The 25109-nt window shown below is 68.5% G+C and overlaps 2 protein-coding genes and 1 long non-coding RNA gene across 6 annotated transcripts; 2 read left to right on the top strand and 1 right to left on the bottom strand.

The window, feature by feature from the left end:
- The first annotated feature begins 246 nt into the window (after positions 1-246).
- On the top strand, positions 247-11178 carry B4GALNT4 (beta-1,4-N-acetyl-galactosaminyltransferase 4). 3 transcript variants are annotated; one of them, XM_036295689.1, is made up of 20 exons: positions 247-661; positions 3116-3219; positions 3404-3499; positions 3573-3668; positions 3757-3847; positions 3933-4033; positions 4220-4287; positions 4480-4558; positions 5562-5628; positions 5962-6096; positions 6172-6281; positions 6377-6477; positions 6641-6738; positions 6820-7738; positions 9284-9606; positions 9720-9873; positions 9969-10041; positions 10119-10272; positions 10450-10576; positions 10756-11178. In XM_036295689.1, the coding sequence occupies exons 1-20, from the start codon at positions 511-513 to the stop codon at positions 10784-10786; spliced, it is 3078 nt and encodes a 1025-aa protein (XP_036151582.1). In that variant the 5' UTR covers positions 247-510; the 3' UTR covers positions 10787-11178. The 3 variants fall into 3 exon arrangements, with proteins under 3 accessions (XP_036151582.1, XP_036151581.1, XP_036151583.1); XM_036295688.1 differs by having other exon boundaries at positions 10746-11178; XM_036295690.1 differs by lacking the exons at positions 247-661; positions 3116-3219; positions 3404-3499; positions 3573-3668 and having other exon boundaries at positions 3933-4004; positions 10746-11178.
- Positions 11179-11545: 367 nt separating this feature from the next.
- Positions 11546-14248, bottom strand: LOC118649012. 2 transcript variants are annotated; one of them, XR_004965543.1, is made up of 3 exons: positions 13840-14248; positions 13234-13699; positions 11546-12146 (listed from the first exon to the last, which is right to left on the bottom strand). It is a non-coding gene; the product is annotated as an uncharacterized LOC118649012 (long non-coding RNA). The 2 variants fall into 2 exon arrangements; XR_004965542.1 differs by having other exon boundaries at positions 11546-11861; positions 11967-12146; positions 13234-14246.
- A 1179-nt stretch (positions 14249-15427) lies between these two features.
- PKP3 (plakophilin 3) lies at positions 15428-24408 on the top strand. The gene is made up of 13 exons (XM_036295686.1): positions 15428-15766; positions 18022-18101; positions 18235-18875; positions 18960-19083; positions 20513-20717; positions 21001-21175; positions 22179-22296; positions 22375-22545; positions 22619-22804; positions 23221-23374; positions 23510-23702; positions 23781-23868; positions 24028-24408. Exons 1-13 carry the CDS (start codon positions 15535-15537, stop codon positions 24061-24063), a joined length of 2403 nt encoding a protein of 800 aa, XP_036151579.1. The 5' UTR covers positions 15428-15534; the 3' UTR covers positions 24064-24408.
- The last annotated feature ends 701 nt before the right edge of the window (positions 24409-25109 follow it).

Here is a 25109-nt window from a genome sequence, read left to right as displayed (position 1 = left end):
GTCCCTCCAACCCCAGGGCCTCCGCACCGCCCAGCGCCCCTCCCTCCGCGTCCCGGATCCCCGCGCCCCCGCGCCGCGCGGCCGGCGAGCCCAGGTGGATGCGCGCGCGTTGCGTGGCGCCCGGCGCCCGGCACAGCCCCGCACGGCGGCCCGCCTCCCGAGCCGGGATTGGCTTCCCGCGCGCCGCCGGGACCCGATTGGCTGGCGCCGCGCGCAGGCCGGGCCGCGTCTCGGGGGGCAGCCTGGCAGCGTGGATGCCGCTCGGTCCCGCCGCGGCCCCGGGAGCGTGGAGCCCGAGCGGCGCGCGGGGGCGCCGCCGGAGCCGCTCCGCCGCCCACCCCGGGCCCGCGGCCAAGGGCCGCCCCGGGTTCGCGGCCGCAGCCGGGGGCCGCGGCGGCGGACAAAGGGCCATGCGGGGCCGGAGGGCGCGGCGCGGGGAGCGCGGGGGACCGGCACCGCAGCGGCGCCGCTGAGCGCGGCCGGCCGGGCGGGCGGGCGGGCGGGGCCGCGATGCCGTGGTTCCCGGTGAAGAAGCTCCGCAAGCAGGTCAAGCTGCTGCTGCTGCTGCTGCTGCTCACCTGCGCCGCGTGGCTCACCTACGGCCGCCTGAGCCCCGGCCGCCCCGGCCGCGCGCCGCGCCAGCGGCTGGGCTCCGGGCGAGGTACGGGCGGCGCGGCCGGGGCGGGGGCGGGGCGGGGCGGGGGGCCCGAGCAGCGCGGTCCCGGTCCTCCCACCGCGCCCGGCGCCCGGCTCCCGGCGCGGGCCAGACCCGCCTGCAGCCCCGTCTGCCCTCCGCCGCTCCCAGCTCGCGACATCGGGGCGGGGGGCGCGGCGGGTCCCGGACGCCCGGTGACGTCATCAGCGAGGAGCCGACCCTCCCGGGAGCGCCCCTGAACTCGGCGGACTGGGGTCTGGCCTGGAGCCAGGGTGACAGGGCTACGGGGCTCCCAGGGGGGGGGGGGTCCCCGCAGGCCCTGCCCTGGGAATTCCAGGAGCCGAGCGGCTGCTGCTTCAGCCACTTGCCCATCCATAGCGGAGCTTCTTTCCCCACCTGCGGGGCTGGGGGCGGGGGGTCCGGGAGGTTGGTGCGAGCTGACCCGTCAGTTGGAAGGCTCCCTAGAGGGGTGCCCGGGTGACCTGGGACCTGGGCTGCGTTGGGGATCGGCCTTGGGCGAACTCGCCCTGGCTCCCGGCACTCACACTCCAGCGGGAAAGAGCCAGGGGAATCCTGGGGGGCCTCTTGGAGGAGGTGACCTTTGACACATTGGGGAACAGCATTCCAACAGCAGGAGAACCCGGAGGGCGATGAGGAGGGGGGACAGGATACCTGGAGCCCCCAGGAGGATGGAGGGGAGGGAACACCTCAGGGCAGGAAGCATGCAGCAGGCTGCCGGCCCTCCTCAAGGCAGTGAGGCGTCCTGAGGCCGGGCCGGGGTGAGCGTCTTCCCTCCCAAGGACTTAGAAGAGTGACTTTGACTCACCACATCGGGGGCCCCTCCAGCCAGGCCAAACCTCCCCGTTCAGCCTCATTCGCACCCCCACCTGCCTCAGCCTCATTTGCACCCCCACTTGCTGAGGCCCCCCCTGCCCCCTGTGGTGTCCTCAACACCTGGCCTCACAGACCCAGGCGCTCGAGGCCTCCAGCGCCGCTCAGCCCCTAAAAGAGCCACCACCGCCCCTCCAGCTGACAGCACCCTGAGGCAGGACCCCCGAGCGTGACCCGGGGACACCCCAACTAGCAGCACCTGAGGCAGGACCCCCGAGTGTGACACAGAGCAAAACCAGCCCCTGCCTGAGCCGCCTGCGTGGTTTTCTGAGCAACCACAGTCCTCCCCAACCAGCTTCCTGCTCAGCCAGGGAGTCTAGCTCAGCAGAAGGGAGGGGTGGAGGCATGGGAACCCCACTTCTGAGACCATGGAACCGGGTGGGCAGGAGCTGTTCAGGGTCCTGGACGATTAAGCGTCGTGCGGCACCTTCCAGGGCAGCAGCTGGACAGGCCCATCCTGACGGGTCTGTGGCCGTCACTCCCCGGGATCCGCAGCCCGTGCACTGGGGGCCTGTGTGGACCTGGGCTGGGCTGAGCCCTGCAGGGACCCCGCTGCACCCCAAGGCCCACAGACAGCTTGGCGGGAGTGAGCCTCGGGCCAGGCTGTGGGGTTGGCTGGGAGGCCCTGGGGGCTCACCTCGCGGCTGGATAGAGACGGGGGTGAGGACCAGGGGGGCAGGAGCCACAGGGTCTCACAGACGGGAGACCACAGGCGGCCACCTTCCCCAGAGACGGGGCCCAAGACGATTGTGTCCACACAGGAGTCCAGGGGGGTCTGGACTGAGGGACGGGCATGGATGTGAAAGCCCAGGCTTGGCCCTGGAGCAGTGGGGGCTCCTGGGTCGGGGTCCCCGGGAGGTGCTCCAGGAGGGGTGGGGGGTCGTGAAACTGGAGCCGTCCAGTCACACCTGGGCACGGTCCCCAGGGACAGTGTCCCTCCCGGGCCTCCCTGACCTCGCACCCGCCAGCAGCCAGCCCAGCCCAGCGTGCCTGTCCCTCTGTGCCCCGGCTGGTGCCAGGCCTCCTTTGGTCCCAGACCCCGCCTCAGGGGCAGCAGGTGGCATGGCCATGGCTGGGGTGGCTTAGCCTCCAGACAACCAGCTCCGGCACTAGCCAACCCCTAGCGCTCCGTTCTGGAAGGAGGCAGACCCAAGACATCCCCACGCAGGGGAAAAGTGCTGAGGGCACAGGGCAGCCCTGGGGGTCTTCCTGGAGGTGGAGCCACCGATGAGGATGGCCAGATGGTGTGTGCGCACATACACACTAGCATGTGCACACAAAGGGGTTGACTGCTCCCTCGCCTCAGCTGCCAAGGGGCTGGGAAGTCCAGGCAGAGGCTCTAGCACCGCCCCCCAGAAGGATGTGGGGAGAGGACCCAGTACTTGTCCCAGTGAAGGGGGGCGGGGGCGGCTGGTAGACAGGGGAGCATCAGGGAGAAGGGGCCCCAGCAGGAGACACTGGCCTTCCTGCCCTGGCCCAGCCATGTGGGATGGGGTGCCTGACCCAGCGGCGGGGCTGTAGCCTCGGAGAAGGCCTGGGCCCTGGCCACACCCCGAGTGTCCCCCACAGACAGTGAGAGGCTGAGCGGTGTGACGGCCGGCCGGGGGGCCCGGGCTGCACTGTCCACGCAGAGGGCAGAGGACTCCAGCGAGAGTCGCGAGGAGGAGCAGGCGGTGAGCGGGGCCGGGGGCGAGCACCTGTGTTCTGCACATGGGACCCTGCGGCCACCGTGTGGGCTGTGTGCGTGGAGGGTGCGGCCGGACGTGGGCACATGTGGGCGTGGGGCTGCACGCCGGGCTGGGCAGGGGTGTGGTTATGGGACGTTTCCCAGCTCTGACCCTCTGCCCTTTCCTGTAGCCCAACAGCCAGGACCTGAACACGCTGTTTTCTGGGGGAGCCGGAGGGCTGCCCCCCCTGAACCTCACGCATCAAGCACCCCCCTGGCGGGAGGAGGTGAGCTCTGCAGCCTGCCTGGCCCGGGGAAGGCTGGGGGGCGGTGTGGAAAGTAAGACCCCCTCCCCCCCAGTACAAAGGGCAGGTGAACCTGCACGTGTTCGAGGACTGGTGCGGGGGCGCCGTGGGCCATCTGAGGAGGAACCTGCACTTCCCGCTGTTCCCTCACGTGAGTTCGGGGGTAGGGGGGCGTGCAGGGAACAGCTGGCTCCCGGGTGGGTTGAGGGGGCACTGACGTTAGAGGTCGCTGCCCCCAGACGCGCACCACTGTGAAGAAGCTGGCTGTGTCCCCCAAGTGGAAGAACTACGGACTCCGGATCTTCGGCTTCCTCCACCCGGCGAGAGATGGTGCGGGGGGCGGGGCCAGGGGGCCGGGGCATGAGGGGGGGCGTCCCGAAGGCCCACAGCTCCTGAGCCCCGGCCTGTGCCCTAGGAGACGTCCAGTTCTCTGTGGCTTCCGACGACAACTCTGAGTTCTGGCTGAGCCCAAATGAGAGCCCGGCAGGTGCCCAGCTGGTGGCCTTTGTGGGCAAGGTACCCCCACTCCAGCCCTGGCCCCAGCCCTGCCCTCCATCCACACCTGCCTCTCTCCGCTGGGCTTCCTGTGGCCTCGTCCCGTCTCCTCAGCGTCTTAGGGACAGGGTGGGGCGGGACGGGGTGGGGATGGGGATGGGGTGGGGTGATGCTCCCATGGACCGGGTGACCCTCTCCACCCCCCAGACTGGCTCGGAGTGGACGGCGCCTGGAGAGTTCACCAAGTTCAGCTCCCAGATGTCCAAACCCAGGCGGTGAGTGGCTGGGCGTGCGCGTGCGCACGTGTGCATGCGTGTGCGTGAGGGCCTGGGTGACATCACGCTGCATCCGGCTGCCCTGCACACCGCCATCCCCAAGGAGCAGGCCCTGAGCCCCGCCCCCGGGCTCCATCTGCCTGGGGTTCTTGGGGCGCGGCAGGCCCGTCCCCTGACTCCGCGTGTCCCCAGGCTCATGGCCTCCCGGAGGTACTACTTTGAGCTGCTACACAAGCAGGACGACCGAGGCTCCGACCACGTGGAAGTGGGTGTGAGTGCGCCCCCCCCCACCCCCCCCACCTCCCCTCCACGCCCCCCCACCAAAGGGAAGATGCCTGCGGACCTCCCAGGAGCTTCCTGTCTAGTTGCCATGGCAGCCACTTAGGGGACAGGCAGGCAGCACTGCTGGGAGGCTGCCTGGAGGAAGTGGCCCGTGCGTAGTTGAGAGGCTCACAGGGAGACCCAGTGGGGGGAGGGTCCGGGGCGGGGTGCACCAGGAGCACCTGGAGCATCCCGGACAGCCGCCGGCCGCGGTGTGGAGAGAAGTGGGGGCTTGTGCGGGACCATGGGTCCCTGGTCCAGGCTGGGGATGAAAGAGTGGCAGGACGCTGGCTGAGCGTGACCTGAGTTGGGCCGAGTGTGACCTGAGTGTGGGCCGGTGACCTGGTGGACCAGGGCGCCCCCCTCCCCAGCTCCGGGATGTCGCAGGTGTCTGGTGTATGTGGTGGGTGTCACCCAAGCTCAGCTCGGCAGAGGGTCCAGGCTGAGACACAGGTTTGGGGTGACCTTGCAGAAGCTGGGGGTGGGTAGTTGACAGGGCCCAGAGTGAGCTGGGAAGGGGAGAGGGCCCAGGACAGCCCCCAGGAACCCCAACTTGAGAGGAGTGGGAGGGACAGGGTCTGCAAAGGAGACTGAGGAGCAGCTCCAGGAGGGGGGAGAGAAGGGGGCCAGCATGGCCCCCAGGAGAGCAGTGGCTGCAGGTGTGTGTGGGGGGACCATAGCCAGAGGTGAGGGAGCACTCTGGGGGTCAGGAAGGGCTTGAATGGGGCATGGGTGCCCTTAACTGTGCCAGGCCCCCAGCTTCCTGGATCACCCACCGCTTCCCTGCCCCTTCCCAGGACTCCTGGCCCATCCACCTCAGAGCTTCCTGCATCCTTGAAGGGGTGGCCCCCACTAGTTCCCCACTGCCCTATCAGGGAAGCCCCATGCCTCGCTCTCCAAGCCATGCTCTCCCCACCCCTCCCTCCGGCCCTGACCACCCTCTCCACCCCCAGTGGCGAGCCTTCCTGCCTGGCCTGAAGTTTGAGGTCATAGGCCCTGCTCACCTCTCCCTGTACACAGGTGCGAGTGGGCCTCTGGGGAGCCAGCGGGCTCCTGGAGGGTGGTCTCTCTGGGGAGGGGGTTGGGCTCCTGGTGGATGGTCTCTCTGGGGAGGGGGTGGGGCTCCTGGTGGGTGGTCTCTCTGGGGAGGGGGTGGGGCTCCTGGTGGGTGGTCTCTCTGGGGAGCGGGTGGGGCTCCTGGTGGGTGGTCTCTTTGGGGAAGGGGTCGGGCTCCTGGTGGGTGGTCTCTCTGGGGAGGGGGTGGGGCTCCTGGTGGGTGGTCTCTTTGGGGAGGCCTCTAGGCAGGGAGGGGTGATGGGGTTCTGGGGACCCCACACATCCCTCCGCCCCCAGATGAGTCCTCCCTGAAGATGGACCACGTGGCCCATGTTCCCCAGTCCCCAGCCAGCCACGTGGGGGGGCGCCTGCCGCCAGAGGAGCCCAGAGCCGACATGCTGAGGCCAGACCCCCGAGACACCTTCTTCCTCAGTGAGCGGGGGCCGTGGGGCGGGGGAAGCGGGGCGGGGGGTCGTCTGGGTGGCGCTCTGACCACCTGTCCCGCAGCGCCGCGCCTGGAGCCCTCGAGCCTGGAGGACGTGCTGGAGCCGTGCGCCTACGCGCCCACCTATGTGGTCAAGGACTTCCCCATCGCGAGATACCAGGGCCTGCAGTTTGTAAGTCCCCCCCAGGCTGCCCGAGGCCGGCCCTGCCTTGCCCACCCGGACGGGACGCCCGGCCCCTCCAGCCGCCTGCGCCCTCTGCGCCCCAGGTGTACCTGTCCTTCGTGTACCCCAACGACCGCACGCGCCTCACGCACATGGAGACGGACAACAAGTGCTTCTACCGGGAGTCGCCGCTGTACCTGGAGAGGTGGGTGGGGGCGGGGAAGGGGGCGAGGCCTCTGCGAGCCTCTGACACCTGCCCCTCGCCCGCCCACCTGCCCCTCGCCCGCCCCTCACTGCCCCTCACCTGCCCCTCGCCCGCGCCTCACTGCCCCTCACCTGCCCCTCGCCCGCCCCTCACTGCCCCTCAGGTTCGGGTTCTACAAGTACATGAAGATGGACCGGGAGGAGGCGGGGGAGGAGGACGAGCAGGTGCAGCGCCGGGCCTTCCTCTTCCTCAACCCCGACGGTGAGTCCCTGTGCGCGTCCCCCAGCGCCCCGCCCCGCCGGCGCCCCGTGGGGGTGTCAGGCTGAAGCCCACTCTCCGCAGACTTCCTGGAGGAGGAGGAGGAGGAGGGGGAGCTGCTCAACAGTCTGGAGCCCACGGAGGGGGCCCCGAGACAGAGCAGCCGCCGACTCCCCACCCCTGCGGCCCCCACAGAGGCCCGAGCGACCCCCGCCGCGTCCACGCCTCCCCGCCCGGAACCGGAGCGCACCTCCAGGCGCTCCCGGGCGCTCAGCTGGGCGCCCCGGGCCGCACCCCCGCGGCCCCTCCTCCTGGGCCGCCCCCCGCCCCCACGCTCCGCGGCCGCAGCGCAGCCGCCCCCAAAGGTCTACGTGACGCGGGTGCGGCCGGGCCCACGGGCGCCTGCTCGGGCCCTGGCGCCGCTCCGCGCAGGCGGGGGGCTCTGGCCGCCTTTCCCTGGCCTCTTCCTGCGCCCCCGACCCCTGCCCGGGGTGCGGCTGCGGGCGCCCCCCCGCCCACCCCGGCCTCGAGGCCACAGGACCGGCGGCTCCCGGGCCCCAGAGCCCCAGCCCCCCGCCTGGGCGCCGGCCACGCCTGGGAGCCGGGAGGGCCCCCGGGCCCCCACGGAGAACTCGGAGAACCTGAACGCGTCCTCCGAGGCGCGGCCCGCCACCTCCTTCCTGAGCGTGTCCCAGGCGTCCCGGCCGCAGCTGCCTGGGGGGGAGGAGGAGGAGGAGGAGGAAGGGGAGGAGGACGCGCCCCCGGAGGACGAGGCCGCCTCGGAGGACAGCGAGGAGGCGGCGGGCCCGGCGGCGGGCCGCTGGCGCGAGGAGGCCATTGACTGGCAGCGCACGTTCAGCGTGGGCGCCGTGGACTTCGAGCTGCTGCGCTCCGACTGGAACGACCTGCGCTGCAACGTGTCCGGGAACCTGCAGCTGCCCGAGGCCGAGGCGGTGGACGTGGTGGCTCAGTACATGGAGCGGCTCAACGCGCGCCACAGCGGGTAGGGGCGGCGGCGGAGCCCTGCCCCCTGGCGCCCCCGGACCTTCCCCAGAGCTGGTCTGGAGGTGGCCTCCCCTGGCCCTGGACCCAGAGCTCCCCCTGAGCCTCCCAGGCCCCTCCTCCAGGCAGACACCCCGAAGGCCAAGCTCAGTGCCCAGCCCCGCCTCTGGCGCAGTCCTGCTGGGCCTTCCAACAGGGCCCCCCCCCCCCCCCCCCACGCCAGGGAAGGCGCAGGGCTCCTGCCTCAGCCTCCTCTGGGGTCTCACCCAGGCGCCGGGCCGGTTTGGCCTCCTGGAGGCATGGGGGCTCTCAGGGTTGTGCCCAGGCTGAGGGCAGGGCCTGGTGCTGGGCCCTGAAAGCCCCTCGGGGACTCGTTCCTCTGGCCTGTGAGGCCAGGCTTTGCGCAGGATGGAGTTTGACTGTGCGGGTTGAAGACGGACGTGTTGCTGCCGTGGACGGGAGGGGACCCCCGGGGACATGACGGGCAGGCGTGCTGTGACCGTGACCATGGCGGTGATGGGTGGCCTGGACTCTGGAGGTGGGGAGATCCGATTCTAGGTGGCGGAGAGGACACCCTGCCCTCGGCTCTAAGCCTGAGAGCAGCTCGGGGTCCCCCGGGCATACGGGGGTCTGTTCAGTACACAGGGGTCATGGCTGTGACCCCAAGAACGAGAGTGCAGACAGACCCAGAGCATTTGGGGCAGAACGTCCCTGCTTTTAGGGAGATGGCGGTGGAGATAGGAGGGGTGGAAGGGGGAGTCACACAAGCTCCCAGGGTGGGGGCGCTGCTGGCAAAGGGCCCATGTAGCCGAAGGTTAGGGCCCTGCTTTCCCAGGACCAGAGGAGCCTCTGCCAGAGGCAGGGGGCAGGGAGTGTGAAGGCAGAGTGGGTGCCCGGCCCCCACCTAGGAACCAGGAGGTCCCGGGTCAATTCCAGGTCAGGGCACAGGCCTGGTTGTGGGCTCCCTCCCCAGTGGGAGGCGTGCAGGAGGCAGAGGCAGCTGATCAATGATTCTCATCATTGCTGTTTCTCCCTCTCCCTCTCCCTATCCCTCTCCCTCTCCCTTGATCTCTGAAATCAATAAGAATATATTTTTTTAAAGAGGGGCAGAGTGGAGGGAAGGGAAGGGGCTCAGCAGGGAGGATCGAAGGGGAAGGGCTGGGGGCAGGCCCACTGGCTTGGACCAGGACAGCCCTGCCCCGGGGCCAGGGAGGCCGAAGGCGGCTTCTCAGAGGAGCTGGGAGGATGAGGACACCCCAGGACCAGGACCCCATAGGAAGGGACCTCGGCTGGTGCAGTGTGGGGGGTACTGAGGCCTCGGGCTGGAGACACTTCCGGTCCTAGGACGCGGTTAGACACAGGGACCGGTCCTGTGTGTGGTGGGTGCCACTGGGTCCTGGGCGCGTCGGAAAGAAGAGAGGACAGATCGCCTGGGCTGCCCTGGGAGGGGGGCAGTGTGGGCCCCCTCCTGGGAACTGCCCGGGGTGCAAGGTGTGGTGGGGCGCAACGCGGAGGGCAGCCGGGGCTGACCCGGCCCCGCCTGCAGGCACTACGCGCTCCTGCGGATCGTGAACGTGGAGAAGCGCCGCGACTCGGCGCGCGGGAGCCGCTTCCTGCTGGAGCTGGAGCTGCAGGAGCGCGGGGGCGGCCGCCGGCGCCTGTCGGAGTACGTGTTCCTGCGGCTGCCGGGCGCCCGAGCCGGGGACGCGGACTGGGACGAGGCGAGTCCGGAGCCCGCGGCCGCCGCCCCCTCCGCCTCCGCCTCCGCCTCCGCCTCCGCCTCCGCGCGCCCCGACGGCCGCCCCGAGCTCTGCCGGCCGCTGCGCCTGGCCTGGCGCCAGGACGTGATGGTCCACTTCATCGTGCCAGGTGCGGCGGGCGCTCCCGGGGCCTCGCGGGAAGGGGCGGGAGCGCCACTGGTCTGGGCGGGCACCGCGCGGGGGCGGGGGGTGCAGCTGGCTCGGTGGCCCCTCGCCCCCCAGTGAAGAACCAGGCGCGCTGGGTGGCCCAGTTCCTGGCGGACATGGCGGCGCTGCACGCGCGCACCGGGGACTCGCGCTTCAGCGTCGTCCTGGTGGACTTCGAGAGCGAGGACATGGACGTGGAGCGGGCCCTGCGCGTGGCGCGGCTGCCCCGGTAACGCGCCCACCCCACGCACACTCCACACGGGTCTCCCCTCCTGGGGAGGTGGCGTTTTCTGCCGCAGGAATTAAACCTGCCCCTGCCCCCAGGTACCAGTACCTGAGGCGAGCCGGGAACTTCGAGCGCTCGGCGGGGCTGCAGGCCGGAGTGGACGCGGTGGAGGTGCGTGAAGTTGGAGGGGGGGCAGGGGAGGACTGGCCTTTCCCCCAGGGCAGCTCCCTGACCCCCGCGGCCTCCAGGACGCCAGCAGCATCGTGTTCCTCTGCGACCTGCACATCCACTTCCCCCCCAACATCCTGGACGCCATCCGCAAGCACTGCGTGGAGGGCAGGCTGGCCTTCGCCCCCGTGGTCATGCGCCTGGGCTGCGGGAGCTCGCCCGCCGACCCGCACGGTAATGGCCGAGTCCCACCATCCCCGGCTCAAACCTGGGGGCCTCTCCCAAGCCCCCAGCACTCCAGCGTGTGCAGGGTTCCCAGGTTATGACCAGCACGGAAGGGTGACCCGGGAGCCCCCTGAGGTCTGGGGAGGCCTCCCAGGCCTGATGTCTGAAGGGCACCCTCCCGCCCAGGGTACTGGGAGGTGAACGGCTTCGGCCTCTTCGGGATCTACAAGTCGGACTTCGACCGCGTCGGAGGCATGAACACGGAGGAGTTCCGGGACCAGTGGGGCGGCGAGGACTGGGAGCTCCTGGACAGGTGACCCCACCCTCGTGGAGGCAGGCCTCCCATCTTCCTCCCTCACCCAGGGCCTGCTCGCCTGCAGAGAGCCTGTGCCCACCCGGCCCCGAAACCACTCCCCACCCCAGGGTCCTGCCGCGCAGCACAGCCCTGACCGCCCCCAGCCCTGACCCCCGTCTCCACCCAGGGTCCTGCAGGCGGGGCTGGAGGTGGAGCGGCTGCGCCTGAGGAACTTCTACCACCACTACCACTCCCGGCGGGGCATGTGGGCCACGCGTGGCCGTGGCCGTGGCCACAAGAGCTCCCAGGCGGAGGGAGCCTGAGGGAGGACACCCGCCCAGCCACTGCTGCAGTCCTGAGCCTGGTTCCTGGGACCCAGGGCCTCACCACAGGGCACTGCCCCACTCCCCCGTGCCTGCCCCTCTCTGGCGCCCCCAGACCGCAGCCGCTCGCGCCCCTCCCCAGGGGGGCTGCCTGGACAGAGCAGGTCGGGCAGCTCGTCCCCACACTCTGTGCGATGATTTCTGTGAAATTTTGCTGTAGCGATGCCATTGTTTTCAGGATTTCCGTCTGTTCCATTTTTTATTCAGAATGAAATGAAATATTTTTTTTAGTTCTGACTGGTCCTCTGCCTGGCTCTCTTGGGAGGACAGGTGGCCTCGGCGATGCCGAGAGCCCTGCGCCTGTGGGTGGCCCGGGCCCTGCTCCTGATGGCCTTTCTGGCCCGCAGCTGCAGTGGTCACGCTGACCCCTCCCTCCACCTCCAAGACCACTGTCCCCTTGGCCTCCTTCCCCTCGCAGCCTCTGGGTGGGGCCGGAGGGGAAGGGCCTCGGACATCCTCTCTTCCACTCTCTAAAAATCAGTGCGCCCTCGCTGGTGTGGCTCCGTGGATAGAGCATCGGCCTGTGGACCGAAGGGTCGTGGGTTCGATTGGGTCAAGGGCACATGCCTCAGTTGCAGGCTGGCCCTGGTCAGGGCATGTGCAGGAGGCGACCCATCGCTGTGTCTCTCTCACATCAATGTTTCTGTCTTTCCCTCTCTTTTCCACTCTTTGTAAAAATCAATGGGAAGATATCCTCGGGTGAGGATTTAGAAAAAAAGGAAAGGGAGGCGGTTGCACTTGGCCTCCTGGGGTGCCCGTAGGATTAGACGGAGTGCGACGTTTTCCACACCCGCCTGGTGCTGGGCAGTCCTCATGAACCCAGCGAGCGCGTGCACCCTCATCACCCGTTTTCTCGGGACTCTGCCGGAGGTGGCATCGGCTTTCACTCCTCCGGTGCCAGGGGGAGAGAAGGAGAAACCCTGCCGGGAAGGGCACCAGCTGCCTATCTCCCAGCTCGCTGCCCCCCCCAGGGCCAGGCCACCCCTCCCCACTGGCCTCTGCTTCCCTTCGTTCACGCTCCTCACCGAGGCTGGTGCTCCTTTGAACACAAATCTAACAGCCGCTCCCCTGCTGGAAAGCACCCAGGACTCCACTGCTGCTCCTACTCGGTGCTGGCCCGGCCGCGGCTCCAGCCACCATTCCATTCTGGGTCCTCCCGGGCCAAGCGGGTTCCTGCTGGGGCCTCCGCCAGCCCCTCCCTCTGCCTGAGCCGATAAAGGGTCTCAGAGGCTCCCAGATGCCCCTCCGTCTTGCCAGGCATCACTGCTTGTGGGCCACTGTGCTTGGTCATTGTCTGTACCCCCCTCCGCGCCCCCCTCACCGCAGACCCTAACGGGGCTCCTGTGAGAAGCTGTGTCTATCACGGTCACGCACACCTTTCCCAGCGATGAGCCGGTGCTCAGGATGAGTGACAGGTGGGCGGGTGGGGGTGGGAGTGGATGAAGGTACCACCTGGGGCCTATTAGGGCCAGTACCTTTCAAGTACCTTCCACACCAAAGACACAAGGTGGAAGGAGGGGGCCCCCCCCCGAGGATGCCAGGTCAGGGGGCCCCACCCAGGGTCACCGCAGGTTAGGGGGGGCCGGGGCGAAATCCAGGTAGGCTCCGTGGAGAAGACGGGGACTGGGCTGGCCTTGGAGGGCGCCCAAACCGACAAGGAGGCGGGAAGTCCGGAAGGTTTGGGAGCGTGGGTGCGGCACAAAGCGCCCGAATTCCCAGAGTCGGGGCCCAGAGGCAGCAGATGCCGCACCTCTGGGGGCCTGGAGGGCAAGCTGCGCCCCAAACCCGGTCCGGCAGCTCGACCCCGCCCCACCTGCAGGCTGAGCCCACCCCCACCTGCACTGCTTCTCTGTGCGCCTGCGCGCACCTGAATTTTGTTCTGAATATTATTTTGCTGTTAATATCTTCAAGCTTTCCTCCCCACCTCTGCTCCTAACAACCCCCTTCGGGCTCCCCACCGTGGGAAGGGGCAGGCTGCCCTCTGTGCCCCTCCCCCAGCTTCAAGTCACCAAGCAGCTCTAGGGTCCTCCTCCACCACCCCATTCCAGCTCTAGGCCCTGAGGCTTCTCATACGCCCCCCCCCCGCCCCCCATTCCCCGTTCTCTTTCCCCAACTCCTCTTTCAGGGACGGTGTGACAGTCGCTGGGAGTCCCCACTTTAGTAGGCGCCCCAGCCCATCCTTTCTGCCGTCGGATAAAGGGGTGTCAGGGCTAACCTTCCCCCATCGGGCCTCCCCTGAGCTCCCCCTGCCCAGCGCCCCCAGCCTCCGCCTCCCCAGTAAGAGTCACTCACCCTTCCAGGCCCTCAGGTTCCAGGTTCGCGCCCTGATGCTGCATCAAAGGCCCAGGGAGGGGTTAAATGCAGACCACGGAGTCTGGCCCACAGTGGGCTGCACGGGCTGTCTCCAAGCTTCTGGGTGAATCCTCCTCCCTCTGCCACAGACCTGCCTCCTCCGGAGCCACCACGCCCCCTGTGCTCACCCCACACCCTGGGTCTGGGGAGCGGAGGACCGAACTGGGCTGGTCCAGGGTCGGAGGGGCTCCAGCCTGGGGTGAGAGCAGTGGGGGCAGGTCCAGGCCATGGCCAGTCCCACTGGCCCTGCAGCAATTAGAAAAAGTGACCCCAGGCTCTCCGGAGATCCCAGTCACAGAGGCTCGAGGTCCCATGGTTGGGGGGGTCACATGTCCTCAGGGGGGCTCCTTACAGCTTTGGGCACCGAAGCACCACAGATGGTAACCAGGGCTCCACAGGCCCCTCCCTGCCAAGAGAGCAGGAGCTTCACCGAACTGGCCCCGGGGCCCTGCCGAGTGTTGAAAATGGGGCCACCCCCACCGGCACCCCTCTCCCGCCCGTGGCAGGGACCCCACCAGAGCCCCGTCCACCCAAGCCTCTCCTCACAAGCCTGCCAGACCTCCGCCCGGAACCTGCCCCAGCCCTGGGCCAGGCCTGGCCGCCAGGGCCCAGGGAGACCGGCTGGACCCCCGCGGAGGGCGGGCCTGGCCGTGTCCGGGCGTGCGTGCGCCTCCAGGTGCGCTCGGCGCCGCACAAACTTGTCTCCCAGGATTTTTCCACACAAAACACGTCTCCCCGGGAAGCAACCGGTCTGATGAGCTGGGTGTGCGGGCGTTCCCACCCCGCCCTCCGTGCCCCCACACTCGGCCCTGCTGTGAGAGGCCTCCCCGGACGGACGAGCTCGCTGGGCCTGGGACGGAACCGGGGACCCCTCAGCCAGCAGCAGCTGCCAGGATGAGCCGAGGGCCCCGCAGCGTCCCGACCACCACCCGGGTAGGTCCCCACCCCAGCCTCCGCCCTGACCTTTCCAGGGACCCTCTGTACCGTCCCCCCCCCGCCCCCGCCTCTGACCAATCCCGGTCCCCCCCCCCACACTGACCTCCCGCTGGTCCCCCCAGGCTCCGCCCCGGGCACCATTACCATCTGGCACCCAGTCCCTGCCAGGACCCCTTGCAGATTAAGGCAATGGGGGGGGGGGGTCCCTACCATTGAAGAGAGGGCCCTAGGGCAGGAGCAGAGAGGCTCTTCGTTAGAGGGGTCCCCTAGGACTGTGCCAGGAGAACCAGGAGGTACGTGAGCTCCCCCCTCCCCCCAGCCTCACTCAGGGTACCAGGGGCCTCTGCTGGGTCCAAGCCAGGCCTCCCGGGCAGGCGGCCTTAGAGACGCTGGTCCAGCTGGGGAGGGACTCAGGGGGACCCTCAGGGCCTCCCCCCACCTCTCCGACACCTCTAAGTTGGGGCTTTATGGGACTCCTGGATTCTGCACAGGAGACTGGGAGGAGGGCCCCTCTGAGTCAGCCCCCTGGGGCAGCCCCGCCTGCTCTTCGCATCACTGCCCTGACTCACGGGTTGGAAATGGCTTCCCACCCCCTTAGCCCGGGTGGCAGGAGCCTGGGAGGGGGCCCGAGGGCCCAGCCGGCCCTGGGGCCTCTGCAGAGTGTGGGGGAGGGGAAGGTGACTTCCAGCATCTGGGGACCGAGATCTGGAGTTGCCATACCCTAGGCGAGCTTCCGGGGCCTCCCAGGCGCCAAGGATGGCAACCAGGCTCCCAGGCCCCTCCCACCCTAAAGCCCCTCTTAAGCCCTTTATCCTCAGCCCGACCCTCAGCACTGACCCTGGCCCTAATGGTGACTCTTAACGCCAACCCCTGCCTAGGCCCACCCCCACCCCCAGGGAGGGACAGTGCCCCACAGGCTCCTGGAGGCGGCGGGCCATGGCACAGTGGGGCCCAGTGAGCCCACGCCACCCCAGGCCTGGGGGGCCTTCACGGAGGGAACAAATCTGGGCCCGGCCCGGGATGGGCTGGAGGAGGGGCGGCCAGGCCGGGACCGGGGCCACCAGAGGCCGGTTCTTCCGCCCGAATTCCGCCCGAAGCAGGCGCGGCCCCTCCCTCCCACCTGGCCAGGTGTCCCCGCCCCCTGCGAGCTGGGCTGGGCGGGCACCTGTCTCCCGCGGCTCTGGGTGAGGCCAGCGGGGAGGGGACTTCAGGGACAGGGCGGCCCGGGACGAGACTGAAGACAGTTCAGGCTGGAGGCGGCCGAGGCGGCCCAGGCCTGGCAGACCCAGCGCCGCGCCCGCCGCCATGCAGGACGGTAACTTCCTGCTGTCGGCCCTGCAGCCCGAGGCCGGGGTGTGCTCCCTGGCGCTGCCCTCGGACCTGCAGCTGGACCGCCGGGGCGCCGAGGGTCCGGAGGCCGAGCGCCTGCGAGCCGCCCGCGTTCAGGAGCAGGTCCGCGCCCGCCTCCTGCAGCTGGGCCAGCAGCCCCGGCACAACGGGACCACCGAGCCCGACGGGGTCACCAGGGCGGCCCGAGGTAGGCGGGGGCCGGCAGGGTGGGCTCCGGGCGGTGGAGGCGCAGAGGCCGCTGCGGCAGGCGGGCGGCGGGCGGGGTGGTGCCAGGGCCAGAGGCCTGCATGGGGCTGGCTCAGGGTTCAGCTCCCTGACTCACTGAGGCCTGCCCTGAGTCACCCGCCCCGCCCTGGCGGGCGTGGGAGAAGCCATGGGTGGGGCCTCTCAGCACCTACTGGGACCCCGGATCCTCCCGCCGAGCCTGGGGGGGGCCCAACTGCCCTCAGCCCTGAGCCCCTGGGGGGCCGGCCCACAGGAAGAGCAGCACATGGCGAGCCAGCCAGGCCCATCTCGGGGCAAACCCAGAATGTACACACGTCCCTTCCCCATGACAGGCTCACACATGGTCCCAGACACAGGCAGACACAGGGCAGCCCCAGGAGAGAGACTCCAGCCCCCTCCCCACCCCCATGCCCCACGGGAAGGAGCAGACAAACAGAAGCAGAAACATTCCCAGCAGGTCTGGGAATCCTGGACGGGAGCCATCGCCTGCTGGTCTGAGCAGGGCCCCTGCGGGATTGCAGGGGAGGCCCCTGGAGTGACCCAGATACTCTCCATGAGAACAGAGGGTGGGGGGCCCCGGTGCCAGGCAGCCTGCCCTGTGCAGGAATCCTGGTTCCACCCATGTGTGTGTGTGTGTGTGTGTGTGTGTGTGTGTGTGTGTGTACCCTGTGAACGTGTGTCCATGGATGTGTGTCCTTCCCATATGATATGAGTGTGTCCATGGATATGTGTGCATCCGTGTGATGTGAGTGTGTCCATGGATGTGTGTGCATCCGTGTGATGTGAGTGTGTCCATGGATGTGTGTCCATCCCATGTGATGTGAGTATGTCCATGGATGTGTGTGTCCCGTGTGATGTGTGTGTGTCCCGTGTGATGTGTGATGTGTGCCCATGGATGTGTGTGCATCCGTGTGATGTGAGTGTGTGTGCCTGCATGAATGCTAATGCCATGTCCTCCTCACTGAGCCACAGCAACTGGGACCAGTTAGACAGTAAGATGAACCTCCCAGGATGTGCGGGCCGGAGACCCCGGTCCACAGCATAGGGGCCACCAGGCAGCCTGGACTCCCAGGTCCTTCCTCCCCTGTCCTCCCAGCCTCATCCTCAGTGGTGGCCTAGTTGGTGCCCAGGGGTCAGAGGGCGGAGGATGGCACAGGGAGCAGTTAATTAACACCCTGGCTGCCCTGCCAATTAGGCGCAGGAAGATTATAATTTGGGGTGGGGGCGTGCCCCCCCCCCAGGCTGAGCCTCACTAGCGTCAAAGAGTTAATAGCTAGAAGCCTCATTAACCAGGGCGGGTCTGGACAATCCGGAAGGCACAGGCCCTCCCTTCACCACCCTGAGTCCTCTGGGCAGATGAGACTCTTCACCCACAGGTGTGGCCCCAGCAGGGACCCTGGCAGAGGCTGACCCCCCAGGCAGCACCTTCCGGTCAAAAGTCCCTGCTCCTCGCATCACCCAGGCACCAACCCAGCCTGGTCTGTCTCTCTGCTCTGCCTATGTCCCCATCATCTACCCACCCACCCATCTGACCACCCACACCCCACCCATCTGTCTGCCCCCCCCCCCGCCCCCCGCCGTCTGCTACCCAGCTGCCTGCTCACCATCCTTCCCACCCTCCATCCTCCAGGCTTAGCTATGCCATCACCCTCAGTCTGTCTGTCCATCCTCACATGGGTCTGTCTCCTGTCTCTCCACCCTCCCTCCGCCACCCACCCACCCACCCACCGGTCTGTCCACTCGCTGTGGAGTCGGGCTGGCGCCAGTGCCCTCAGTCAGTGTGTCGGACGGGGCGGGTGTGGCTCTGCCAGGTGGGACAGGGGAATGCACCTCAGGCCAGACTGGTCCAGGGAGACTGTGTGAGCGAAGCCTCACCCCTATTGACCAGAGCCCAGGACCGGCTTGCAGGAGGTCAGTGTGGCTGCCTGGAGGAGGGGGCCAGGCCCTGAGCCCTGCAGATTGGAGAGCTGATGCAGGAGTCCCGGGCTCACTGCCCAGGGGACTGGGAGGTCATGGGGTGAGCATGTCTGTCCCCCAGCACAGCTGGAGGTGAGTGGGGCTGTGGGAGAGGGACCACCAGGGCTGGCGTCAGTGGAGACAGATGGCAGGAACCAGAGTCAAGACACCCCCATCAACACCCCCCAGTGGGTCCCAGGGTGCAGGAGGAGAGGCCGGAGGCCGTGAGCCGGGCCAAGCTACCACAGCCCTTGTCCACAGGCGCATCCCGGGGCCAGTACCACACCCTGCAGGCCGGCTTCAGCTCCCGCTCCCAGGGCCTGAGTGGGGACAGCACCTCGGTGAGTGACACCCGCGCCAGCCTGGAGAGTCTGGGCTCTGCGGTCACATGGGGGAGGCTCTGGGGGCGGCTGCGGTCCCCAGGGTCAGGGAGAGCCCGGCCCCCACTCACGGCCATCCCCATCCCGCCCACAGACCTTCCGGCCCATCGCCAAGCCCGCCTATAGCCCGGCCACCTGGTCCTCCCGCTCGGCCGTGGACCTGAGCTGCAGTCGGAGGCTGAGCTCTGCCCACAACGGGGGCAGCGCCTTTGGGGCCGTGGGGTACGGGGGAGCCCTGCCCGCCGCACCCATGCCCCCTCGGCCCATGTCCTACCACGAGCGTGGTGGGGGGGGCGGCCGGGTGGACTACGACACCTTGTCCCTCCGCTCGCTGCGGCTGGGGCCCGGGGGCCTGGACGACCACTGCAGCGTGCTGTCGGAGCAGCTGGAGCCCGCCGCCGCCGCCGCCTACAGGGCCTTCGCCTATGAGCGCCAGGCCAGCGCCAGCGCCAGCGCCAGCTCCGGGCGGGCAGGGGGCCTGGACTGGCCCGAGGCCGCCGACGGCCCGCCCAGCCGGACTATCCGCGCCCCGGCCATGCGGACGCTGCAGCGGTTCCAGAGCAGCCACCGCAGCCGCGTGGGGGCGGGCGCCGTGCCCGGCGTCCTGGAGCCCGTGGCCCGAGCGCCGTCCGTGCGCAGCCTCAGCCTCAGCCTGGGCGACGCGGGCCACCTGCCCGACGTGCGCGGGCTGGACAGCTACGGCGGCCAGCGCGCTCTCCAGCGGCTCAGCAGCGGGTGAGCGGGCCTGGCCGGGAGGGGGCGGCTGCCTCAACCCCGCCGTCCCCAGCTCAGCCTGACCCTGGACCCTTGTCTCTGCAGCTTCGACGACATTGACTTGCCATCGGCAGTGAAGTACCTCATGGCCTCAGACCCCAACCTGCAGGTGCTGGGCGCAGCCTACATCCAGCACAAGTGCTACAGCGATGCGGCGGCCAAGAAGCAGGTGACTGCCCTGCGACACCCCTGTGACCCCACCCTCCTTGTCCTCTGGCTCCTGACCACCCTCCCTGACCTCTGGCCCCTGACAACCCTCCCTGACCTGTGTCCCCTGACCACCCTCCCTGACCTCTGGCCCCTGATCACCCTCCCTGACCTCTGGCCCCTGACCACCCTCCCTGACCTCTGGCCCCTGACCACCCTCCCTGACCTCTGGCCCCTGATCACTCTCCCTGACCTCTGGCCCCTGACCACCCTCCCTGACCTGGGGCCCCTGACCACCCTCCCTGACCTCTGGCCCCTGACCACCCTCCCTGACCTGGGGCCCCTGACCACCCTCCCTGACCTCTGGCCCCTGACCACTCTCCCTGACCTCTGGCCCCTGATCACCCTCCCTGACCTCTGGTTCATGACCACCCTCCCTGACCTGTGTCCCCTGACCACCCTCCCTGACCTCTGGCCCCTGATCACCCTCCCTGACCTCTGGCCCCTGACTACCCTCCCTGACCTCTGGTTCATGACCACCCTCCCTGACCTCTGGCCCCTGATCACCCTTCCTGACCTCTGGTTCATGACCACCCTCCCTGACCCCAGGGGACTGTGCTGGCTTCATTTGCCAGAGTCTCCTCAGCAGAGGAGGAGCAGGAGGGAGTGGTTTGCATATGTCTGCATACACTGCACAACTCTGCACACACCTGTATACACCTGCATTCGTCAGCACACCTCTACACACCTGCACACACCTGCCTATACCTGCATTCTGTATCCCCCTGCACACCTGCACACCTCTGCACACCTCTGCACACACCTGCACACCTCTGTACACGCCTGCACACCTCTGTACACACCTGCACACCTCTTACATGCCTGCACACCTCTGTACACGCCTGCACACCTCTTACATGCCTGCACACCTCTGCACATGCCTGCACACCTCTGTACACACCTGCACACCTCTGCACATGCCTGCACACCTCTGCACACCTCTGCACATGCCTGCACACCTCTGTACACACCTGCACACCTCTTACATGCCTGCACACCTCTGCACACCTCTTAAACGCCTGCACACCTCTGTACACACCTGCACACCTCTTACATGCCTGCATACCTCTGCACACACCTGCACACACCTGCACACCTCTGCACACGGCTGCACACCTCTGTACACACCTGCACACCTCTTACATGCCTGCACACCTCTGTACACACCTGCACACCTCTTACATGCCTGCACACCTCTGCACACCTCTGCACATGCCTGCACACCTCTGTACACACCTGCACACCTCTTACATGCCTGCACACCTCTGCACACCTCTGCACACGCCTGCACACCTCTGCACACGCCTGCACACCTTTGTATGCCTCTGCACACCTGTGCACACGCCTTACAGTGTGCACACGTGGGCTAACAGCGCGTGCTGTGCCTGCAGGCCCGCAGTCTTCAGGCCGTGCCCCGGCTGGTGAAGCTCTTCAACCACGCCAACCAGGAGGTGCAGCGCCACGCCACGGGCGCCATGCGCAACCTCATCTACGACAACGCGGACAACAAGCTGGCCCTGGTGGAGGAGAACGGCATCTTCGAGCTGCTGCGGACGCTGCGCGAGCAGGACGACGAGCTGCGCAAGAACGTCACAGGTGCCGGGCCGCGGCCACCCCTCTGCTGTGTCCTTCTCCTGTCCCGTCTCCGCCTGCCCGCCCTGTCCCACCTCTGGTCCCGTGACTACCCTGGGGCGGGTCTCCAGTGCCCAGGGCCAGGTCCCCGGGCCGCACGCCAGCTGTCCCCAGGGGGCGCGCAGGGAGGCTCCCCACCCCGGGCCCAGGCGCAGCCCCGGGAGAGGTTACACGCTTCCTCCCACCCTCCCCGGGAGAGCCGGAGGGTGGCGGGCGCCCCTGACCAGGCCTCGGCCTCCCCGCCCAGGCATCCTGTGGAACCTGTCCTCCAGCGACCACCTAAAGGACCGCCTGGCCCGGGACACGCTGGAGCAGCTCACAGACCTGGTGCTGAGCCCCCTCTCGGGGGCCGGGGGGCCGCCCCTCATCCAGCAGAACGCCTCCGAGGCGGAGATCTTCTACAACGCCACGGGCTTCCTCAGGTGCGGGGGCGGGGCTTCCCAGGGAGGGGGCGGGGGCTTCCTCAGGTGCGGGGAGGGGCTTCCCAGGGAGGGGGCGGGGCTTCCTCAGGTGCGGGGCTTCCCAGGGGAGGGGGCGGGGCTTCCCAGGGGAGGGGGCGGGGCTTCCCAGGGGAGGGGGCGGGGCTTCCTCGGGTGCGGGGGCGGGGCTTCCCAGGGGAGGGGCGGGGCTTCCTCCGGTGCGGGGGCGGGACTTCCCCAGGGGCGCACGGGGCGGGGCTTCCCCAGGGGAGGGGGAGGGGCTTCCCAGGTGCGGGGGCGGGACTTCCTCAGGTGCAGGGGCGGGGCTTCCTCGGGTGCAGGAGCGGGGCTTCCCCAGGGGCGCAAGGCGGGGCTTTCCCAGGGGCGCGGGGGGCGGGGCTTCCTCAGGGGCACCCAGGAGCGGGGTGGGAGAGGATGCCAGGATGCCAGGGAGAGCGGGTGCTGGGGGGGCTGAAAGAGGAGGCAGAGAAGCAGTCAACCAAGCAAGACCCAGGTACTGAGGCAGCCAGTGTGGCTCAGTGGTTGAGCATCGACCTATGAACCAGGAGGTCAGGGCACAGGCCCAGGTTGCAGGCTCCATCCCCAGTGTGGGGCGTGCAGGAGGCAGGCGATCCATGATTCTCATCATTGATGTTTCTCTCTCCCTCTCCCTTCCTCTCTGAAATCAGTAAAATTATATTTAAAAACTAAAAGACAGAGGTGCTGGCGCAGTGGGTCCGGTGCCAGCTGTGGCTGCCAGGTGTGATGTCAGTGGACTCTGGGCCTGCAGGCTCAGGTTTCATTAAATCAGGCACCTGATCTGACATTCCTAGGAGGGGAGGGGGATGCAGTGGGACCAGGGACCAGGGGCAGGAGGTGCCGAGGGGCCCAGTGCAGGGGGAGAAGGGGGCGGGCACTAAGGATTTTAGCCCTCGGGCTCAGGTCTCCGTGGGGTGGGCTCCTCCCGGGGTCCCTGGGGGGGTCTCTGATCTGCCTCCACCCGCAGGAACCTCAGCTCGGCCTCCCAGGCCACTCGCCAGAAGATGCGTGAGTGCCATGGGCTGGTGGACGCCCTGGTCACCTACATCAACCAGGCCCTGGACGTGGGCAAGTGCGAGGACAAGGTGAGGGGTGGCCGGTGGGAGGGCGGCCGGTGGAGTGGGGAGGTGCCAGCCCGTTCTGACCACAGTCCGCCCCCTCAGAGCGTGGAGAACGCTGTGTGCGTGCTGAGGAACCTTTCCTACCGCCTGTACGACGAGATGCCGCCGTCAGCCCTGCAGCGCCTCGAGGGCCGGGGCCGCAGGGACATGGCCGGGGCGCCCCCCAGCGAGGTGGTGGGCTGCTTCACGCCACAGAGCCGGCGGCTGCGAGAGGTGGGCTCGGGCCTGGGCTGGCGGGAGCAGGGGCCTGGCCTGACCCTGGCTGACCTCTGTGCCCACCGCCCAGCTGCCCATCACTGCCGACGCACTCACCTTCGCCGAGGTGTCCAAGGACCCCAAGGGCCTCGAGTGGCTGTGGAGCCCCCAGATTGTGGGCCTGTACAACCGCCTCCTGCAGCGCTGCGAGCTCAACCGGCACACAACGGAGGCGGCCGCCGGGGCCCTGCAGAACATCACCGCCGGCGACCGCAGGGTGAGGCCACGAGCAGGGCCCCGGGCGGACGGGACCCATGCCTGGCCACGCGCAGGGGACACACGGTGGGCGGGGGGGTAGGGGCACGGGGCGTGAGAGCCTTCTCTCCGGGAGTTGACAGTCTGTTGGGAGAGGGACAGTGACAGGGGGATGGATGCAAACTTGTGGATGGGCCAGAACGACCCAGGGAGGGAGGGAAGGCAGCCTCGGAGCTGGGCAGGAGGGACCAGAAGGAGGGGGTGTCTGGGATGCTGTGCTGGGTCTGAGGGGAGCTGCCCAGCAGGTCTAAGTCCAGGGGGGCCCGCCTGGTGAGGTCCCGGCAGTCCCGCCTCAGTTTCCCCAGGGGTCGGCTGCGGGGATGCCAAGGGGGCGCTGGCGCCTTCACCTGCACCCACCAGCCCCTCTCCGGCCTGCAGTGGGCGGGCGTGCTCAGCCGCCTGGCCCTGGAGCAGGAGCGCATCCTGAACCCGCTGTTGGACCGCGTCCGCACGGCCGACCACCACCAGCTGCGCTCACTGACCGGCCTCATCCGAAACCTGTCCCGGAACGCCAGGAACAAGGACGAGATGTGTGAGTCTGCGCCCGCCCGGCTCTGCCCCCGCCCACCCCGTGGCCTCTGCCCCCGCCGGGCTGGCTGCTGGCGGGCTGGCGGGCAGAAGGGCTGGGAGTGGGGCTGACACTGACCCGCCTCCCGGTCTCCCGCAGCCACCAAGGTGGTGAGTCACCTGATCGAGAAGCTGCCGGGCAGCGTGGGCGAGAAGTGCCCGCCGGCGGACGTGCTGGTGAACATCATCGCGGTGCTCAACAACCTGGTGGTGGCCAGTCCCATCGCCGCCCGGGACCTGCTGTACTTTGACGGGCTCCGCAAGCTCGTCTTCATCAAGAAGAAGCGTGACAGGTGAGCGCCCCCCGGGCCCCCCACCCCCCGCCTTCTGGCTGAGCCTGTCCCTCGCTGACCCCTGCCCTCACCCCCCAGCCCCGACAGCGAGAAGTCCTCCCGGGCAGCCTCCAGCCTCTTGGCCAACCTGTGGCAGTACAACAAGCTCCACCGAGACTTCCGGGCGGTAGGTTCTGGCATCGGGGCGGGCAGGCCACGGGGCGGGGCTCGGAGACGGGGGTGGAATTGGAGGCCAAGGGCACGGGGTCCCCCCCAGCACCCGGGGAGGGCGGCGTGGGTGCAGGGCGGCCGGCACCCCCTCACTCGCACCCCCCCCTGATTGCAGAAGGGCTATCGGAAGGAGGACTTCCTGGGCCCCTAGGCGAGGCCTTCCCGGAGGAGGAGGACGCGACTCGGCCCAGGTTCCCGAGGCCGGGCCCAGCCCCTGCTGCTGGAGGGCCGCCTGGAGGAGAAGACAGGTGGCCCAGGGCCGCTCGCTGGAGCCCCGAGTGCAACTGGGGAAGGCCTGGGCCACCAGGGAGAGGACAGGGGACGGGGGCTTGCAGCTGGGGACGAGGCTTCCGCAGGGCAGGGAGTGGGCAGGGCTTGAGGCTGCTCTGGTGCATGGGGTGGGGACCAGGCCACACTGGCAGAGGCGGGGCTGCCCATGGCGGGCAGTGCCTCAGGGCAGCCAGCGCTGAAAATAAAGGTGGTCGTGAAGACAGCAGCCAGGCCCGCACGCGTCTTCTTGTTTAAAAAATGTGTTTTTATTGGTTTCAGAGGAAGGGAGAGGGAGAGGGAGATAGAAACATCAATGATGCCAGAGAACCATTGACAAGCTGCCTCCTGAACGCCCCCTACAGGGGATGGAGCCTGCAACCTGGGCATGCGCCCCGGTCGGAACCGAACCGTGACCTCCTGGTTCACGCTGAGCCACTGTAGCCGGACCCACATGCTTCTTTAGCTGGTCTCACCCCTGAGGGACTCCAGTGCCCCCAAACACAGCCAGGCGTGCCCTGGGCTCGCACACAGGCCTCTCCACGCCAGGGAGGAGAGCTGGCCAGCAGCGGAGGAGATGGGGTAGGCAGCTGAGGCCTCAGTGCCCTCTGAGGCGCAGGGACCGGCAGAGCTGGGGACCATTCGTGTGGCAAAGGCACCCAACACCTCTCTTTGCCCTGCCTCCCTTGGGGCTGGGAGTACCCTGACCAGGGACTCTTGAGCTGTCCATCTGAGGCTGGGACCCTCCCCCATCTCACTGAGCCGGGCCCCTTGGTTATGAAGCTCCCACTGATATTTTCACAACAAAGGGCTCCTTCCGCAAAGCTCAGCACCCCAGCCTCTGAGGGGCCTGACTTCTCGGGATCCGTCTGCATCCGAGGGGACTGGGGACTCCACACTGCCCCACGCAGGGGGACCCAAGGAGGCTCC

The sequence above is a fragment of the Myotis myotis genome, unplaced genomic scaffold (assembly GCF_014108235.1).
Source record: "Myotis myotis isolate mMyoMyo1 unplaced genomic scaffold, mMyoMyo1.p scaffold_m19_p_27, whole genome shotgun sequence".
In the NCBI taxonomy this organism is placed as follows: Eukaryota; Metazoa; Chordata; class Mammalia; order Chiroptera; family Vespertilionidae; genus Myotis; species Myotis myotis.
The sequence above is the reverse complement of the archived record's forward strand: the minus strand, read 5'-3'. Positions and strand labels throughout refer to the sequence as shown.

Coding starts and splice junctions, on each gene's coding strand:
- PKP3 (XM_036295686.1), top strand. CDS start 15,535: ATGCAGGACGGTAACTTCCTGCTGTCGGCCCTGCAGCCCGAGGCCGGG. Junction 21,176..22,178: donor AACGCCACGGGCTTCCTCAG/GTGCGGGGGCGG, acceptor CTCCACCCGCAG/GAACCTCAGCTCGGCCTCCC. Junction 23,703..23,780: donor ATCAAGAAGAAGCGTGACAG/GTGAGCGCCCCC, acceptor CTCACCCCCCAG/CCCCGACAGCGAGAAGTCCT.
- B4GALNT4 (XM_036295688.1), top strand. CDS start 511: ATGCCGTGGTTCCCGGTGAAGAAGCTCCGCAAGCAGGTCAAGCTGCTG. Junction 662..3,115: donor GCGGCTGGGCTCCGGGCGAG/GTACGGGCGGCG, acceptor TGTCCCCCACAG/ACAGTGAGAGGCTGAGCGGT. Junction 3,220..3,403: donor GTCGCGAGGAGGAGCAGGCG/GTGAGCGGGGCC, acceptor CCTTTCCTGTAG/CCCAACAGCCAGGACCTGAA.